At 42.6% G+C, this 19592-nt stretch overlaps 1 protein-coding gene across 2 annotated transcripts in view; it reads right to left on the bottom strand.

Moving 5' to 3' along the window:
- The window catches only part of LOC121281775 (synaptotagmin-B), a 261001-nt gene that overhangs the window by 120006 nt on the left and 121403 nt on the right, over positions 1-19592 (bottom strand). For both annotated transcript variants that reach the window (XM_041194744.1, XM_041194745.1), the window contains exon 4: positions 17204-17332. In XM_041194744.1, coding sequence (XP_041050678.1) covers positions 17204-17332 — 129 coding nt within the window. The remainder of the gene's footprint in view (positions 1-17203; positions 17333-19592) is intronic.

The raw sequence follows: 19592 nt of genomic DNA, 5'->3' as shown, positions 1-19592 counted from the left end.
GAACAGTTAGAATAGATGTGAGGAGTAACGTCAAAATGGGTTTTGAAGAGATTTTTTCATCAGGTTTTGTTAATAGCAAATGAGGAGTGTGAAAGGCAGTTTCTAAGGACAGGTGCATGGTGACTGAAATATTAACCCCCAGTGGTAGAACAAGTGGTGGGATATTGTCATAAGAATACAGCAAGCATATGAGAATTTAGGTTTTGTGGCATTTGAAGGAAGAACAAGGATCTTCAGTGCTTTTTGAGAAGAGATGAAAACAAGACACTGAAGCGGAACAGTGAAAGGGGAAAAAAGGGAGGGGGAGAGAAATGTAGCTGGGAAAGGGAGAAGGAAAGGAGAAGAGTGTAAAGGGAGAAAGTCAAATTGGGAATGTGGGCAGGGAGTGGGGGAGCCATAAAAGTGGGGAACAGGGGAAGCAATGTGTGGTACTCATGTTGTTGATCAGTTTTTGATTTTATGTAGCTGTTAGTCAAGCCTGGGTGCGGTTACAGAGAAAGGGCGTAGAACCTTCCAGTCCCACCAGCACCTGGAAGCATGGTGGGTTGGGGAGCATAATTTGGTGGGAAGCCAAAACTCAGTTTCCCAACAGGGGTTGAACTGTAGGAATTCTGTTCTCGGGACTTTAAAGGCAAGCAAATGACAGGTTGAGCTTCCTGAGGAACAATGTTGGGAAGCCCTTTTGCATGCGTTAGCATGCCATACATGCTCATTAAAAGACCACTTCACTAAAATTAAGTTACCCTTTCAAGTTAAGTTCCCTGCCAATGTCACGATGATGTAACTTGTACATGAGTGATAGCCATCTGTAATTTCCTCAGCTGATCAAACATATTGCACCGTTTAAAAAGGACTTTTTAAAAGCAAGAAAAGGCACTGACTTAAGATGGCTGCCACAAGTCACCTGGCATTTGGTATTGCAAGTTGACCAGTTCCTGGAAAGTTCCAATGTGAATTATGATTCAGGCATGATTTGACATTCTTCTTTGGAATTTCACACCTGATGATCTTAAGAACCTCTTCAAAAGGATTTTCTGGAAACTGTACTGGACCTCACATTTGTATTTCTATAAGGCTACCTCTCAAGAGGCGACAGAAAGTCTAGTAGGACATTGGCTACATGGAAAGGTGTTATTCTTATCTCATCAAGACTGATAATGGATCATTCAGAAGCTAATGGCTGGGACATTATAAGTCATGGGAGAATAGCCATAGATAGTTCAGACATCACTTCAGGAGTTCCTCAGAGTAGTATCCTGGGCCCCACCATTTTCAGCTGCTTCATCAATGACCTTCTTTCCATCGTAAGGTCAGAAGTGGGAAGGCTCACTGATGACTGTACAATATTCAGCACTATTCACGGCTCCTCAGATACTGAAGCAGTCCATGTCGAAATGCATCAAGACCTAGACAATATCCAGGTTTGGGCTGACAAGTGGCAAGCAACATTCGTGCCACTCAAGTGTCAGGCAATGACCATCTCCAACAAGAGAGAATCCTACCATCGCCCCTAGATGTTCAATGGCATTTCCATCACTGAATCCCCCACTATCCACATCCTGGGGGTTACCATTGACCAGAAACTGAACTGGACTAGCCTTATAAATACTGTAGCTACAAGAGCAGGTCAGAGGCTAGGAATCCTGCAGTGAGTGACTCACCTCTTGACTCCCCAAAGCCTGTCCACCATCTACAAGGCACAAGTCAGGAGTGTGATGAAATAGTCCCCACATGCCTGGGTGAGTGCAGCTCCCACAACACTAAAGAAGCTGGACACCATCCAGGACAAAGCAATCCACTTGATTGGCACCACATCCACAAACATTCACTTCCTCCACCACCAACGCACAGTAGCAGCAGTGTGTACCATCTACAAGATGGACTGCAGGAATTCACCAAGGCTCCTTAGACAGCATCTTTCAAACCCACGACCACTACCACCTGGAAGAACAAGGGCAGCAGATAGATGGGAACACCACCACCTGGAAGTTTCCTTCCAATGGAAATATACCGCACTTCCTTCACTGTTGCTGGGTCAACATCCTGGAACTCCCTTCCTAACAGCACTGTGGGTGTCCCTACACCACATGGACTGCAGCAGTTCAAGAAGGCAGCTCACCATCACCTTCTCAAGGGCAGCTCAGGATGGGCAATAAATACCGGCCCAGCCAGCGAAGCCCACATCCCAAGAATGATTTTTTTTTAAATCAGCTAAAGAAATACCTTCTGAAATCATGATGGGGTGAGAGCATCATGTGACTGGAATAACAATTTTTGAAATCTCTTTTGAATATAGTGCTCAAGTTACTGAAACAGTCATCTAGAAAAACCTGCCAGTACCTGGGGCAATAATATTCTCTCCCTTCCCTTCTCCCTCAAGTCAAGCCCCAATCTCTATTCCTGTTCTAAAACCAGCATAGAGATAGAAAACTTTTCATCGAAAGAAACCCTAGGTGCAAAAATCATCTACTTCTGGAAAAGATGGATTATGTTTTTTAAAAATTGTCTCCGGTAATTGCAGTTTTATATGGGCTTCAATTCCTGGGGCATAATTTTATGGCCCCGCTTTGGCTGGGACAGGGCCATAAAATGGGCGAGCCATCATAATCCCCATTGACTCCAGCAGGAACATAAAATCCCGCTGCTGTAAAATTCTGCCCCTGAAATCTCAAAGAGCACCAGGGAGAAAAATCTGCCACAGCCAAGGACTCATAAACTGTGAACTTTGAGTTTTTTTTTACCTTTCATTATTGAACTTCAATCTGGTTTATAAAGTAACTACCTTTGAAATATTTTTATATCTTTACCTGTGTTTTTTTTTAACTCAATAATAGCTAAATGCTTTTTGTCTTAAACTCAATAAAGCCTGCCAGACTAGTTTCTTTGCAATCACCATATAAATGGTTAAGCACAGACAATGAGTAAATACCTTCATCCTTATGAATTCACAACAAAATCCTGTTATGGTCAGACTTGGAGTGGTAAATTAGGGGAGTAATTTTTACACCTCCTCACGTGGCTATAATGCCAATGGGAAATTAGAATGTTCACTTTTGTGGCCAGAATCTTTGGCTTGGCAAGTGGGGCAGGGCCTGCTCGCCGATGTGTAAAATGACACGCGGTGATATCGGGCGTGCATCTCAACGTCACCGCACGTCATTCCGATTGTCAGTTCGGCGGGCGTGCAGCCGAAATGTCAAGGGCCTGTTAAGGCCTTTTAAAAACTAATTAAAGTACTTAGCATAGCTGCCCATCCAAGCTTAATGTTGGTGGGCAGGCAAAGAGCCCAGCCACGGGCTGGATGAGGCTTCATGAATAATTTATGAGTAAAATAAAGATTTTCATTAAATTTCATAGATATGTCCCAGCTCATCTGACACTTTCACATGAGGGGACATGTTTTAAATTTTTTTTTCTTTATTAAAATTTTTGAAACTCAAACTGATCTCCCTGAGGGAGCCCTGCGCCTCAGGGAGATTTCTGCACTCTTTTGCAAGCATGTGTAAAAGAGCACAGGCCCAGTCTCTTTCTCCTCCCCCCTACCCCCCACTTGCACAGGGAGCGCTCAGCGCTTCTGGGTGCACGTCACGCTGGGTGGGCCTTAATTGGCCCGCCCACGTAAAATGGCGGCGTGCAGCCAATCGCGGGCAGCGATCGGCTGCGTGCCCACCGCAGGAGAGAAAATTCTCCCCTATGACTCTATTTAAGTGGCTTGCACATGGCAAGCTTGACTTCTTCCATGACTTTGAGGTGAGTAGACATGCTTTCACCTGCTTGGGGATTGTTTAGAACTTGACTCACATCAGGTGCCGGGAGCATAAGTTGTGCGAAGATTGGAAGGCCGTCTGGGTACTCTTTAAATATGGCACCTGGCCCTTCAACTCCATGAGGTAATGGCAGGAAGGGTGATTTCCCACCTGCCCCAGCCACAAGATGCACTGTGTTCTGCATGGATGAATAAGTAATGAGCCAACCAGCGCATGATTATGTGTAGTCAGCTGTCCTGCCCGCCCCAGTGGAGAACACTGCCATTTCTCTCCTGCCACCGAACCTACACTACAAAACTGAAGCAAGAAGCTGTAAGCATGAAAGCAGACATCTTAAAGTGCTGGAAATAAAGCTCCTGTTTAGACATAAAAATTGGTGTGTGTCATCTCTGTATATCTCCGATCCCTACATCACAAGGCAGACAAAGAGAAGGGAGAGGAAGGGGGAGCAAAATGGAGGGAAGTATGGAGGATGGGGTGAGGAGAAGATTGAGAGATAGCTGAGGTAGGAGAAACAACAGAGTGAGGGATAGCGAAAAGGAAGAGGAAACCAGGAGGAGGAGGAGAAGTTAGAGTATGTTTTGGATGATTATTGGTGGGGGAAATATAGGTTTCCAAGGCCCTCATGTGATTTTTGTGGAGCAAAGGCTTACCAATTTGCTAGGAATGGATGGCACTTGCAATGGTGTTCAGCATTGTGGTGAAATATGAAGACTTGAATGCAGAACATTTCAATTCGGATGATAGAGGAAACTCCCATTTCAAGTGTGTGGGAACCACATTAACACACAGGGCAGAATTTTGTTCATGTCGGGCAGGCTTGGTCGCGCAGTCGGGAAGCCGACCGCTGCCTGAGATTGGGGCTGGACGGCGAGTTCACACTGGTGGGCGGGGGAGGAGGGCAAGCGCGAATTTCGTGCATGCGTTTGAGTGCTCACTTGAAAATTTCCCTGAGGCACAGAGCTGTCTAAGGGAGATGAACAGTTTTAAAAATTAGAAATAAAGATTTTAATAATGTTATTAAACATGTCCCCTCATTTGATTCTGTCACATAAGTAGGGTCATGTTATAAATGAAATTTTTAAAAATTGATTTTTAAAAATTTGATGTTGGAAATCTCATCCCGCCCGTGGATGAGGTTTCCATAAGAACATAACATAAGAAATAGGAACAGGAATAGATCATTTGGTCCAGCGAGCCTGCTCCGCCATTCAATAAGATCATGGCTAATCTTCTTGTGTTTCAATTTCGACATTCCCAGACAACGCCGATAACCTTTGATTTTCTTGCCTAACAAGAATCTATCTACCTCTTCATTAAAAATATCCAATGACTCCGCCTCCACTACTTTCTGAGGCAGAGAATTCCAAAGTCACACAACCCTCAAAGAAAAAAAAATCTCCTCATCTCTGTCCTAAAAGGCGACCCCTAATTTTAAAACAATGCCCCTTAGTTCTGGACTCACCCACAAGAGGAAACATCCTTTCCACATCCACCTTGTCATTCAGGATCTTGTATACTTTAATGAAAGCACCCCTCACTCTTCTAAACTCCAGTGGAAACAAGCCCAGCCTGTCCAACCTTTCCTCATAAGACAACCCACTCATTCCAGCTATCAATCTAGTAAATCTCCTTTGAATCGCTTCCAATGGATTTACATCGTTCCCTAAACAAGGAGACCAAAACTGCCCACTGTATTCGAGGTGCGGTCTCACCAATACCCTGTATAACTGAAGCATAACATCCTTACTTTAAGTTCCATTCCTCTTGTAATAAAGGATAGCATTCTATTAGCCTTCTTAATTACTTGCTGTACCTGCATACTAACTTTTTGTGACTCTTGTAGAGGGGAGGTGGTGGCGTAATGGTATTGTTACTAGATTGGTATTCCAGGCAATCTCTGGGAACCTGGATTTGAATCCCACCACAGCAGATGGTGGAATTTGACTTCAATAAAATCTGGAATTAAAAGTCTAACGATGACCGTGAAACCATTGTCGATTGTTGTAAAAACCCATCTGTTTCACTAATATCCATTAGGGAAGGAAATCTGCTGTCCTGATGTGACTCCAGAACCACACCAAAGTAGTTCTCAAAGGGGATGGGCAATAAATGTTGGCCTAGCCAGCAACGCTGACATCCCAAAAATAAATAAATAAACAAATAAGTATGTACTAGAACACCTAAATCCCTCTGCATCTCAGAATTATGCAGCTGTTCTCCATAAGTAATACTTTGCCAAAGTGAACGATTTCATATTTTCCCATATTAAACTCCTTTGGCCAGATCTTTACCCACTCACTCAACCCATCTATACCCATCTGCAACCTCCTCTTCACAACATTCTTTCCTACCTATCTTTGTATCATCTGCAAATTTAGCTACCATGTCTTCACTCTTTTCATTTAAGTCATTGGTGTAAATCGTGAAAAGTTGAGACCCCAGTACAGACCCCTGTGGGATTCCGCTCATCACAACCTGCCAATCAGAAAAAGACCATTTATGCATACTCTCTGATTTCTGCCAGCCAGCCAATCTTCTATCCAAGCTAATATGTTACCCCTTACACCATGTGCTTTTATTTTCCATAATAATATTTGATGTGGCACCAGAAAATGCACAGGCAACCATAAGGTTGGACGGCAGTGAAAAATTTGTTTCAATGACTTTGTTAATGGCCTCAATAGGCCTTTTAGTTTTCAGCGGGCACGCCCGATCTCAATGTGCATCACTCTATGCTCGAGTGGGTCAGGCATGCGCCTATCCACCGAGATAAAAATTCTGCCCGTGTTAAAGATGCAGAAGCACCATCTTGAGACCTTGTGCTAAGAATATCATATCCATTATATCTAGGTCTCCATGGTTGACAAGAAGGAACATCTAAAGGGTCAGAAATGCATTCCTTTTTAGTGTTTAAGCACCTGTTAATTTCATCTCCTTTCAAAATAAATAGGTCATCCTTAAGCCCTTGTATCAATTTCTTCATTTCTTTCTTCTGCAGCAGCTTAATGAACTTCCCAATGGACAATTTCTGCACACACAATAATTTGCAGTTGGCACCTCCCAAACCCACAACCACTACCACCTCGAAGGACAAGGGCAGCAGATAGGTGGGAATGCCACCACCTGGAAGTTCTCCTCCAAGTCACTCACCAATCTGACATAGAAATATGTCGCCATTCCTTCACTGTCGCTGGGTCAAAATCTTGGAATTCCCTTCCTGACAGCACTCTGGGTGTACCTACACCACATGGTCTGCAGTGATTCGAGAAGGCAGCTCACCACCACCTTCTGAAGGGCAACTAGGGAAGGGCAATAAATGTTGGCCCAGCCAGCAAAGCCCATATCCCGTGAATGAATAAAAAAAAATATTCCCCCAATTTGAGATGCTGGACACAAGAATAGGGATCCAAAAACATTGGCCAGCAGACTTCAGTGCATGAGAGGTGCTCGGTGTCCACCAGATGGTACCAAATACTTACTTCTGAACACAGGGGTGGCCAGGTCTTGGGTTTGGCAGGTGATTAATGCAGATAATGCATTAATGAGAATTGCAGATTAATGCAACTCTCAAACAGGGTCAGGTCAGTAGGGTTGGTGCGTAGTTTTGAGCAGGCTGCGTAATGTTGGATGCTATTTCCATGCAACTCAAGCACAGTATATCATGAACCCTGGGAAACCTAGCTATCAGCTAGAAATACAGGTTATTATTTAATATAATTCACCATGCTTTAAGTTGTAAATGTGAAACAATCTTATTCAAGTTGGAAGGTGCCTTCACCACTTTTCTAAGCCTTCTGTCTGAATTAAATTTATCTCTTTAGATTGTCTTAATATTGCAGTTTTTCATCAATGTGACTTCAAAGCAACAACACTTGAACCTAACAGTAATTCCATCAGCATTGTCAAATCCCAATTTTTCATTCTGATTCGTTCTTCTTATACCCTACAATTTCTGCACTCATAACAATTCGCAGTAACAATGGAGAAAAATACATCACTCACACACAGGATGGTCTGTCATAGTCATCAATGGTAGGTTGCATCATTGGATGTCTGCCCTCCTGTGCAGCCAATGCTTAGTTATGCGATCTCATGTAGTGTTATAGTTTATTATTAGAGGTTCAGCTAATAATGATGACAATGATTCAGAACTATTTTAAAGATGCAGAATAACTGTGAAGAACAGGTGAACAAACAAGCCAACCTTTTCTTCATAGTGATGTATGCAATTAGGTTTCAATATGTATTTAAATTTTAATGTATTATTTTAATGTGATGAGCTAGTCAAGTGAAACAAATCCCTCATTAAGTGTGTTTTATAGTTGCACGTGCACTCTATCGCAATACACTCATGAATTCAAATGTAGATTTAAAGTGGCAATTTGGATTCCACTTTCTTCACACTTAGGTGTCTTGTAATGGCTATCTTTTTTCAATTTACTTTTTAAACTACTTTTCAGTTTTCTTCCCTTTCTCTCATTTGTATTCACTGTGAGCTATCCTGACAAAGCAGTAGAACTAGCCCTTGTGTCTTTCATCTCTGACAGTGCAAACTACTCTATATTGAGCGATTAGGTTGTGCAATTCAGCTCAAGATGGAGCATCAGAGTATAATCCCTAAAAGGTACCAACATTTTCACCTCACCTCAAAAGAGTCCCTCTATTACGCTATCACCTTTCCATTTATCATAGATGCCGTGCCAATGCATTTGATATAGCTAACCGGATCACTCAAATGACACTGAATGCTATATTCTATTTCGCATTGAACAGAGTTTTACTTGTCATAACACAATCGGGCACTTTGATTTTCTTTCACATTCCAATGTACATAATGTTTAATGCATTTTGTATGCATCCGCACACAAGTACTGGTACATCAAGTTCCTAACAAGCTGAAGCACGCAGTGTACTCTATACAGTGACCTAAGGAGTCAGTCTCATGGTGAAAAGGTGATAATACACAACAGATCTGGTGATTGTATGACATTGCACTAATGTGGACAGGTCTTGAGGAAGTAGTGCAGACAGGCCAGCTTGTATTAAATAACTCTTATGCATGTATGTTTGCTATATATTTATAAATTGTAAATGCAATACAAAAATCTTAGTTTATCAAAACTTAACGCTCAAGGGTACCATTGTAAATGCATGAGCTCAAAAATGGGGATTGAGAATTCACAACTCTTCTAGTGTACTAGCAGCGTAAGTCCAGTGGAGGTCCACAGTGGAAGGGGAATCTCAATCTGGAGCTTTGTTATCCCCAGCCTGGGAATTCAGCAGCAGATGGGAACCCCAGCTGAAAGTAGTTGTAGTGACCTATTCACTGCCCATATATTGCCTGGAGGTTCAGGTCTAAAACTTATCCAGAATTCCTGAAAATCCAATAAATTTCTGACCTTTTTTTGGCCCTTTGTGATTAATAACTGGGCTTTATTCTTGTGTGTGCACACTGGTGTGAAGTTAATCAGTAATACCAATATTTGCTCTAGGAAAGGTTACTTCTGCTGTAAACTGGGAACTAGATGAAAATTAGCCAACTGGGAAGGTTATGACATTAATGGACCATTCACAGTAAAGGCAAAGCTATGCGGCTTTAAATTGTGGTGTCAAGTTCAAACTAGGGCTGCCACCTCTCCAAGGTTGGCCTGGAGTCTCCAGGAATTGAAGATCACTTGAAGGGAGAATGACTTAACAATAAAACTTTCCCAATTAGTTTTGAAAGCAAGTGAACAGTTAATGCTCAATTAACAAGCTGAACTCTTTGGGCAGAACTTTACGACAGCGGGATTTTATGTTCCCGTTGTCGTCAATGGGATTTATAATGGCTCGCCGCATTTTACGGCCCCATATCCGCCGAAACGGGGCCGTAAAATTCTGCCCTCTATGTATAGGAGTAACACGGAAGCGCAACAGTTTGAAATATGACTGCCAAAATATTCCATAGACTTTCTCAAAGAGGCACAAATCTTTTCAAATGTTACTTACCGCCAACCTAACTTTAAATATACGTTCAGTTCAACCTCCTAAAAGTAATCAATTATTTAAATACTTTGATGGAGCCAACAGGATGTGAGGAATTTCATAAAGATGAGATTGTGTAATGACACTTTGGGTTTCTAATGCAATGCAAATATAATTATATGCAATAATAGGATGGGAATAAAATTTAAATTGCAAACTTCAGCTCTCCCACCAAGAAGCTAAATGACACATGTAAATTTTATCATTTACAACCAGCTGCGTGCGGTACCATAGGAGGCACAAGATAGCACCCTCCTGGAGTTCAGTATAGAGAAAGAACCTGCAATCTATCAAAGTGCAGTGAAAGGTATTCAAATATTTTGATGAAACATGGGATGGAAAGCTACTTTTTAAGTTGTCTTTGAAGATGATTTTTCTGGTGTCAGATGTTCATATAATAAAATGTCTCAGATTGCACTATGATAAAAAAAAACAGCTGACTCTTTGTACCTGAATCATTCTCCAGAGGTCATTCTGTGTACTGGGGACGGTTAATTCTAAAGGTCTGAATGCTGCCATTTATTGAGCGGTCCTTGTGCAGAATGTAACATTGAACAATTCAGAGATAATTGGTATTACACAATTTTTTGCATGATCTTTTTTTCCACCTTCCATCAAATAAAAATAGCTCTTTTAATGCTGCCATGATGGATTTAATTGATCAAAAGCATTGCCTAATATGTTACACTGAGTTCAGTCAGACCAGCAGCTGATGCATCACAATTGACCTCAGCATCTGATTTAGGGTTAGAAAGATCAGCCTTGGTTCCTGATCATTATCCTGATTCCTGGACAGTGTCTGGACATCAGGGGCTAGGTTTAACTCTTGGAGGCAGATCAGAGGAGCACACAGGCTTCCTGTCCCAGCAGGAGGTCTACTCAGTTTTGAGGGCAGTGCCTCATAGCCATGGGCAAAGTTTTTTGCTCGGCGGGAGGGCACATGCCCGATCTGCTCAGGCGCCTCCCGACCGTCCCCGCCGAGCCCGCCCGACAAGGGAAAGATTCTGCCCCATGTTCTCAGCAAGCTGTGGATGCCAAGAGGTTACATTGCTGCTCCTCGCTGCCTCTGGGCTGTTGCAATATGGGACACAAACTCAGCTGTCATTAAATGTAGGCCAAGAGGGTAGGGTATGGGGGGATGGCAGTGGTGGGGTTGGGGAAGTACGCTGGAGAGGAGGGCCCGGATGGCAGTAGCCCACATTACTCCTGTACAGCCCCGAGGAAACCTTCCTCACCTTCAGACCCCCACAAAAGTAATTTTAGCACTTACCTTTGGGGCCTCGTCTGCTGTACCAGCAGGTTTTGCAGAGTAGAGAGCCCACTGCACATGCTCTGCTTGGTAGGCAGTTAAAATGGCATAACATTCTCATATATGTCACAGGACCTTAGTTTACATAGCTTAGTGAGGCTCCTGCCAGATTCAGGTAGATACGTTGGCCACTGTTAGGAGAAAATTAAAAATACTAAAAGAGAACACTAAGAATTTACTGAAAAACCCTAAAATCTCCAGGTAGACACGGATGCTGAACATATTGGCTGCTGAGGGTAAGAGATGGACATTGCACACAAAAGAGCTTTGAGTTTTGTGTGATTTACAAAGTTTCAAGAGATGAGCTAAAATCTAGGCACAGACAGAACCATTCAAGTGGTAAAATGGTGCATTGAAGCCTAGAGAGCTGGACTGGAGATAAAACATAACAAAGTTAGTTTAGGTATTCTCCTCTCTCAGATAGGGACAGGGTAGATCGTTTTAGCTTAGATATGGGAAAACATACAATGGACCTAGGGGTCTTTGATGAAACACCAGCAGTCTTGAGTTGTGAGAATCAAGGTCTTGCGTACGTGTTTTAATTTTGATTGGATAATATAATTATGTATACACCCTTTAGAATAATTGGTTAGCAGAATCACATGTTTATGTACTCAATAGGATAGTTTTAACATGGCACCTGTGTGTCGGTTACCGAGTGGATGTATTCAAATGTACTCAAATGTATTGTGATAAGAAAAAGTATATAAGTTACGAGACTTTGTAATTATGGCAGAGTGCCTCTTGTTGGACTAAGAGACTGCTCTCCCTGTATATGCTTGTACAAGCTTGAATAAACCATCTTGTTCGAGAATCTAAACAACGGACCTCCTGAGTTATTTGTCCTGACCTGAGACCTGGTCTGAGCTGTAGTTAAGAGGGCAGCTGCCCCACGCAAAAGCCAGATCAACCTGGGGTCTCGGGGAAAGGAGGTTGAATCCCGTCTACAGCCACCTAGTGAAAGGCCCCAGGAAAAATGGAAACAGAGTAGGAACAAGGCAGTAGGCCCACCAGTTAACTCTGTTACTGTCCTGGTTCTGCTGGGTATAGGGAGTTAAATCTACTCAGGTGACAGCCAGTTTGTCTCAGCTGTCATGTTCTATGTGGTTGATTAGGCTGACAACACTCACTGTTTAGGGTCATGCATAGAAGTGGTAATTTGAGCAGATTAATGAAGGGTTGTCAAGTGCCTCTTGAGGTCTCCTGCAGTAAGTGTTAATGCATTTTGGAGAGAAACAGAGAAATTTGGGAAAAAACAATTGAATTATGTGATTTTATTCTCTGCTGTGACACAACAATCTGTTTGAGTGTGATATATGACATATGCTGTCCATGCCATTCATTAACATGGCATAACCGAGAGTATTACAGATGTTTAAGTGAGAAATGAAAATCTCAGGCACAGAAATGAGCCTCTTTAAAGGCTTTTGTTGATTGGAATGTCATCGATATCTTTGTAGTGCTACATTGGCATTTCCAGAGCCCTCCACAGTGAGTGCTGAAACTTTCACTGTGGTTTGACCTTAATTAGGGTCAGCTACATGCAGGCTCAAGGCAACAGAAGTATAACAAGCCATTGGATCCTATTTTAAAAGATTTATGTAGTGTTGCCATGCAAGGAGCCTTGCAAGAGACTTTATCATGTTTAAATGCAGAAGTGTAGGTCGTCATGTAATGGCTGCCATGGTGAGGTGGTAGTACAGATCATGTCTGCTAGTAAAACTATTTTCTAATTTCAGTACTAAAACTAAAGCACAAACCAAACTTGGAATTTATCTCTCTAATATGAGTGTCACAATATGTTGATGTTTGGTAGTAGATAACTTGAGTATTGCTGAAAAAAAGAGACATGCTATATCAAAGCTTTTCATCTTGCACTCCTCAGGACAGCTCACAAGAAATTACCAACTGTAATGGGGAACAACAATTTATACTGCTTGAGAAGAAACAGTTGGCTGTTTGGCAAGTGGACTCTGATTGGTGGAGTGTTGCCATGAAGAATGCAGCACGGAACAGTTAAAACAGTGTCTAACATCAAATGAGATTCCACCTGCTAAGCAACCCTGGCTGTACTAAGAATTACACTGAAAACCAATTTAAGATTGTCAGTCAGGCTTGCAGTGTGGGTCACTTACACATGTTAGAAGCCATGTGTATTCACACACAGGATCCTGTCATCAGCAGACAAAAAGGACATGTCCACACTTTGTGCCTTTTCCAACTGAACAAAAGCTTAGGGAAGAGTCATTCCCCTGGTTCATTCCCCAGGGCAATGCCTTGACAATCAGAGCCAACCTGCCCAGTTTGAATTTGAACAGAATTGGGCACTTAACTGTTCCATGCTGCATTCTACATGGCAATGCCTCCGCCAGAGTCCATATACTAACCAATCAGCACTCTCTTCTCATGCAGTATAAACAGTTGTTCCCCCACTACAGTTGGTAATTTCTTGTGAGCTATCCTGATGAATGCAAGGTGAAAAGTTTTGATAGTATGTCTCTTTTTTCAACAATACTATGTTGGTGTTGCAGTTGCCATTGAGTGATGGGATATGAGTTTACCATCTCTTTCCATTCTAAATTTCTACAGTTGTAAACCAAGGAGTTGTGAATGATAACTTATGTTTGCCTAGCAGGGTGGAGAGGGGAGTGTCAATGGATGTTATCTATATGAATTTCCAGACACATTTGAATTTGATAAGTTTCTGCACACAATATTAATAGCAGAATGGGAGCACACAAAATCAGAAGTAACCCTGTGGCACAATTCAAATAATTGTATAGGAGCTGGACATAGGGATTAAAAAAAATGTTCTCTAATTGGATAACGTGACAAGTGTATTCCCCGGCAATCTATACTAGGGCCACAGTTATTCGTTGGCCAGAACATTTCCTATGGTGGGCGGGCTGGGTGGGAGTGGGCTGGGGTGGGCGCGGATATATGCGGACGTGCCGATTAAGGCCCACCCAGCATAATATGTGATCGGTAGCTCTTGGTGCAACCAGAGCGGGCAGGGGGAGGAGGGGGAGTTGGGGCCAGCGTTCTTTCTCACATGCATGCAGAAGAGCACAGAAATCTCCCTGAGGCATTGAATGGATATTAAAACAATTAAATAAATGTTTTAAAAAATTAATTAAACATGTCCCCTCATGTGACTGTGCCACATGAGTTGGGACATGTTTTCAAATTTATGAAAATTTATTTATTTATTTGATAAAAGCTTCCGGTCATCCTGCTCACAGATGAGGTTTCCTAAAAAGGTTGGACGGGCAGTGTTCGCAAGTGCCTCAATTAATTTCTTAATTGCCTGAATAGGTCATTTACATTTTGGCAAACGCACAGTTGACTCCGGCGCATGCCCGCCAAACAAAATATTGCGATGGCGCACGTGCCCAACGTCATCATGCGCCATTTTACGCGTCGGCATGTCGGGCCCACGCCCGGAGGCCAACAGAAAAATCCTGCCCATTATACCTATTAATTACTTGGATGAAGGAGTAGAGAAACCTCCATCCACTCTATTTACTGCCTATCAGCCTGTCAACATGTGAATATATCTTTCTATGCCTTTCTCCCTCTTGTACTTATTTACATTTTTCCAAAATGAATCTATGCTACTTGCTTTAACCGATCCATGTAGTAGCAAATACCGTTTTCACACCATTCCGAGTAACGAAGCATTCCTTCTTGCAAAGGGGAGTGGAAATATAGAACTCACCCTCTCTTAAAAAGGCTTTAAACCCTGGTTCAATTGAATTTTCAGGACTGAGGTTAATGGATTTACATTAGGACCAGAATTTTTCGCTGAGCAGCTGGGCACGCGCCTGCCCAGCTTGAGTGTGTGATGACGTCGGGCGAACGTGCTGACATCATTGCACACTCACAAGATATTTTGGTTGTCGGGCATGCACTAAACTTAGAAGTGTGCCCTCTGACAATTAAGAAGGCTATCAAGCCCCTTAGTGGCGAAATTAACTGGAATTTTTGCTGCCCATCCAACATTACGGTTGGCAGGCGGCCGAATCGACCAGGTGGCCTTTGCATTTTTCAGGAAACCTCATCCAAGGGTGGGATGAGGTTTCCGTTATTAAGTTTAAAAAGCAAGAAAATCTATGCACAGAATTATTACAATGCCTACGCTCAGCTTGTGTCGCATGGATTTTTTACCGGATTTAAAAATCTTTATTTGATATTTTTGAAAACTTCAGCAACCTGAGGCAGCTTTCTGCCTTCAGGGAGCTTCCTGTGGGTGCTCCCCGGCACCTGCGCTGACTTCAGTGCACACCCTCCTCCCGATCCCAACCCAGGCAGCACTGATCATTTTGGCACGTGGTTCACACTGGCTAGCCATTAATTGGCCAGCCAGTGTGAAATCCCAGTCGGCGGTCCATTCCCCTTCTGCTCTTAGGCCTGCCAATCGCGCCCGCATGCCGACCTACAAATCCTGCCCTAGGTAATATCAAGAGATATGGAACAAAAGCAGGTGAATGGAGTGGAGGTATAGCCATGATCTAAGTGGATTGGGAAACACACAGAAGGGCTCAATAGTCAGCTCCTGTTCCTGAGGACGCTTGGGGAAATATTTCCCCCCTGTCAGGGAGGGTACTGTGGAAGAGGGCGCACCTCCGATTGCCGCCATTTTATTTCGGCGGGCCAATTAAGGCCTGCCCAGTGTGACAACTGCCAGGAAGCGCCATGCGCTCCTTGTGTGGGCAGGTGGTGGGGGGGGGGGGGCAGATTCCCTCAGCCGGGGCTGCGCTCTTTCACGCATGCATGCGAAAGAGTGCACAGATCTCCCTGAGGCTAAGTGCTGTCTCAGGGAGATCAGCTCCGAATTAAAATTTTTAATACAAATGATAGAAAACTTTCCCTGACATGTCCCCTCATGTGACACTGTCGCATGAGTTGGGACATGTCCATAACATTTACTGAAACCCTTGTTAAAAATTTAAAAACCCTCATGAAACCTCATCCTGCCCATGGATGAGGTTTCATGCTTTTTCTGAAGCCTGCCAGGGCTCCCGGCCTGCCCGCCAACTTTAAGGGCAGGTCCATTAATGACTTCAATTAGTTTTTCAATGGCCTCAATAAGCCACTAAAATAGGAGTTCCACCCGAAATCATCCCACGTCATTTTACGCATTGGCGAGCAGGCCCTGCCACCGCTCGCCGACCGGAAGGTCCTGCCCTTGGATATCACTCAGGCCAGATTCCACATCTTTTAGTTGGCTGGTTTGTGGCTGGCGCACAGTAGCGGCAGTGTGTACCATCTTCAAGATGCACTGCAGCAACTCGCCAAGGCTCCTTCAACAACACCTTCCAAACCTGCAACCTCTACCACCTGGAGGGACAAGGATAGCAGATCCATGGGAAAATCACCACCTTGAAAATCCCCTCCAAGTCACAGTCCATCTTAACTTGGAACTATATCACCGTCACTGTCATTGGGTCAAAATCCTGGAATTCCATTTCTAACAACACTGTGGGTGTACCGACACTCCTATGGTTCAAGGTGGCAACTCACCATCACCTTCTCAAGGAAATTAGTGATGGGCAATAAATGTTGGCCTTGCCAGCAATATTCACATCCTATAAACATATAAAAAAAAGCACTGACTGAGGCTGGGGAGTTGCATCACCTGAATCACTCTGACTGTTAGGGATTTCAAAGTGGTTTAGGAATGTGGAAAGTGAACCAGTAAGTAAGGTTTTAAAATAGGATTAAGGTCCACTGAAGAAAACAATCAAGGACATGACAATAAGCTGCTTTTTGAAGCAATTTCATTATATAATAGCAGACTGGCAAATTAAAATAAGCAAACCCATCAGTGCTTCAAATATTCCATCCCCTTCTAATAGAGACTTATAGATTGCAAATACAAATGTTAGACACAGTTTCTCAGCTTAGGCAAGAAGTAGAATATGTCCATATGAGCAATTAAACCATCCATTTCTCTTCTGCTTTGAACAGGAAAGTCTTTTGAAGCAACTTAACTAAGAACAAACCGAATGTTGGAATGACCCTTAATGAACTGATCTCCATGAATTTCTACACCATCTTTTGCAAGTTCTGCAATTAAATCAGAATGCCAGCATCTCACCTGATTATTCTGGAAGTCATAGTCCAGTGAAAATTGCAGTTTTCCTAGTTTTTCTTCCTCTTTTGGTTCCCCGTCCTTGTCTTCACCTTCAGTTAAACCAGTTTCTGCGTCATCATCATCCTGTTTGGTCTGTGAAAAGGAAGCAAAACTTTGCAGTGTTTCTCCAGGCAGGCCTTTACAGTCGACAATATCTGCACAGCAAAGCTCCTGATTTAAAGAAAAGCATTCTTTTACCCCATAAGAGAGGCTGCTGATGCGGTAGATTATGCCTTTTGCTAGCTTTTACATAGGATTGATTTCAAGGTCATTAAATTAACAATTTGCACAAATACAAAGCAGTTTCACATCAGTCAACCGACAAAGGTTTGCCATCTTGGCTGAGAGGTGAATAAAAACCATCACATCAGTTATGAATGGAATACAAAAATACTGTGAATTTTAACAACATTGTGGATCATTTTAAGAGACATTCAGACTGCTATTGATTTTTGAAACATTTGAACTTGAAAACATAGGCCACAAAAGGCAATCTACCATTTAAATGGCTGAGTGATTTTACAGTGCAGATCTGAAGAAAGCTGATGTGATTGAATATTAATATTCAGACGTGCAGATGATAATGTGCTTCAAAGGGAGCAAAGCAACACTAGAGTTATCAAAAAATCTAGATGGTATCTTCCTGCATTGCTGCAGCTTCAGTTTTATAGGCTACATTTGTGTGCAATTTTCAATCCAACATGCCTTATCTTAACCATCAAAAATCTTAAAATTCCAATATACTTATGCTGGGTGCATAAGCTTTAAATTCAAAGTTGCCTCTATGGTTCCACAATCCCCATGTGATTGTCTGCGCATGAATGCTCAAGAGGGATTAATTGCTTTTGTCTGATGTCCCTAAGACAGTTAATTCCATGCTAGGCTTTCTGCCAATTATAAATAATATTTACATAAATCCATTTTATTCAGAACCATCCAGCAACTTTTATGTTTTTAAGAATGTATTATGTGTTCCTTTGACCCATCAGATCCCAGAACCATTTGGTTCAGTCACATATCTGACCAATTCCATGCAAAGAAAAATCATATGGCACACAATTCCCCAGCAGTAACAATGTCAGCACTGGGGCTTCTATACTCATTTAGAGGAGGGAGGCCCCAATCTCTCTGCTGCATGTTCCATAGCTGCCAGCAAATATTAGACTCCTTGATCATTCCTTCTGATCTGAACTTTGGCCCTAGCCCCCTTTAAATTTCCCAACCCGTACGCTATGACATTCTTGGTCACTTCTTCCCAGCTGGCTGTAGCTTGTTCCCTTCTGGCCCTGGTCTTTCTGCTTGCTACCTCTCACCCATCAGCATTTCCAGCCTCATTGCTCATGCCTCTTTTATTGACCTTATTTATTGCTCACTCGTGGCTACAAGTAGGTCCATGCCTTTTAACACATCCATTCCTAACCCTGGCCTTCCTGATTGAGGATGCAATTGAAGGCCGGGAACCACAGACTTAGGTCGGGATTTTCCGGCCCCATTGTGAGCGGGACCAGCCGCAGGTGAGGCGGTGCCCCAGCCACAAGTCCACTGACTCATGGCGGGACTGGAAAATCCCAGGGGCGGGCGGGTGTGGAAAATCCCGCCAAAGGGGAAACAGGCGCAAATGGAGTAAAACCATAAACAAATTGACTCCTTATTTCAAGGGAAAGACAAGGTCAATTCCACTGTTATCAGTTGGGGTGATGCTGCAAGTTGGGCAAGGTAAGTGACACAGGATGAGAGACAGAGACTGAGAAAGAGTGTGAGAGACATCTTGAAAAATATATGGAAAAGAGAGGAGAACCAACGACAGAGAAACTGACAGAAAAAATCAACGAGAAATTAAGAACAAGAGTCAGAGAAAACAGATACATTAATGAAAGGTGTGCAGCAAGAGAAAGAAAATGGAAGAGATGCCAGAGTTTTAGATTGCAAATCAAGCAACTGAGTTACAGGAGAGGAGACCAGTCTTTTACATTTTTGTTTATTCCTGAGCAATGCCTCAACTACTGAACACATCACAGCAATTTAGAATTGTTCCTGTGAACTGTAAACAACATTAATTGAACTACCTTTACTTTTACAATATTAATACATAATTAAAAAGTATAAAATTGCAGTATCCTCTTTGTTTTCCCATTTTAACTTAAAATTAATTACCTCATCAGATTGGCATGAAGAAATATGAGTTGAAGTAAATATATTTTTAAAAATGTTCAATATAAATTTAGAATACTCCTTTCATAGCCATAGCCCTACAACTCTTAAAAATGTTTTTAAAATCTTAATGAGCCGGACAACAAGTTATCGCCGACCATTAAAGTGACAGTAGCCCACACAACTTTGTCATGTGCAAGTT

Source organism: Carcharodon carcharias, chromosome 9 (genome assembly GCF_017639515.1).
Source record: "Carcharodon carcharias isolate sCarCar2 chromosome 9, sCarCar2.pri, whole genome shotgun sequence".
NCBI classification, from domain to species: domain Eukaryota; kingdom Metazoa; phylum Chordata; class Chondrichthyes; order Lamniformes; family Lamnidae; genus Carcharodon; species Carcharodon carcharias.
Note: the sequence above shows the minus strand (reverse complement) of the source record. Positions and strands in the feature narration are given on the sequence as shown.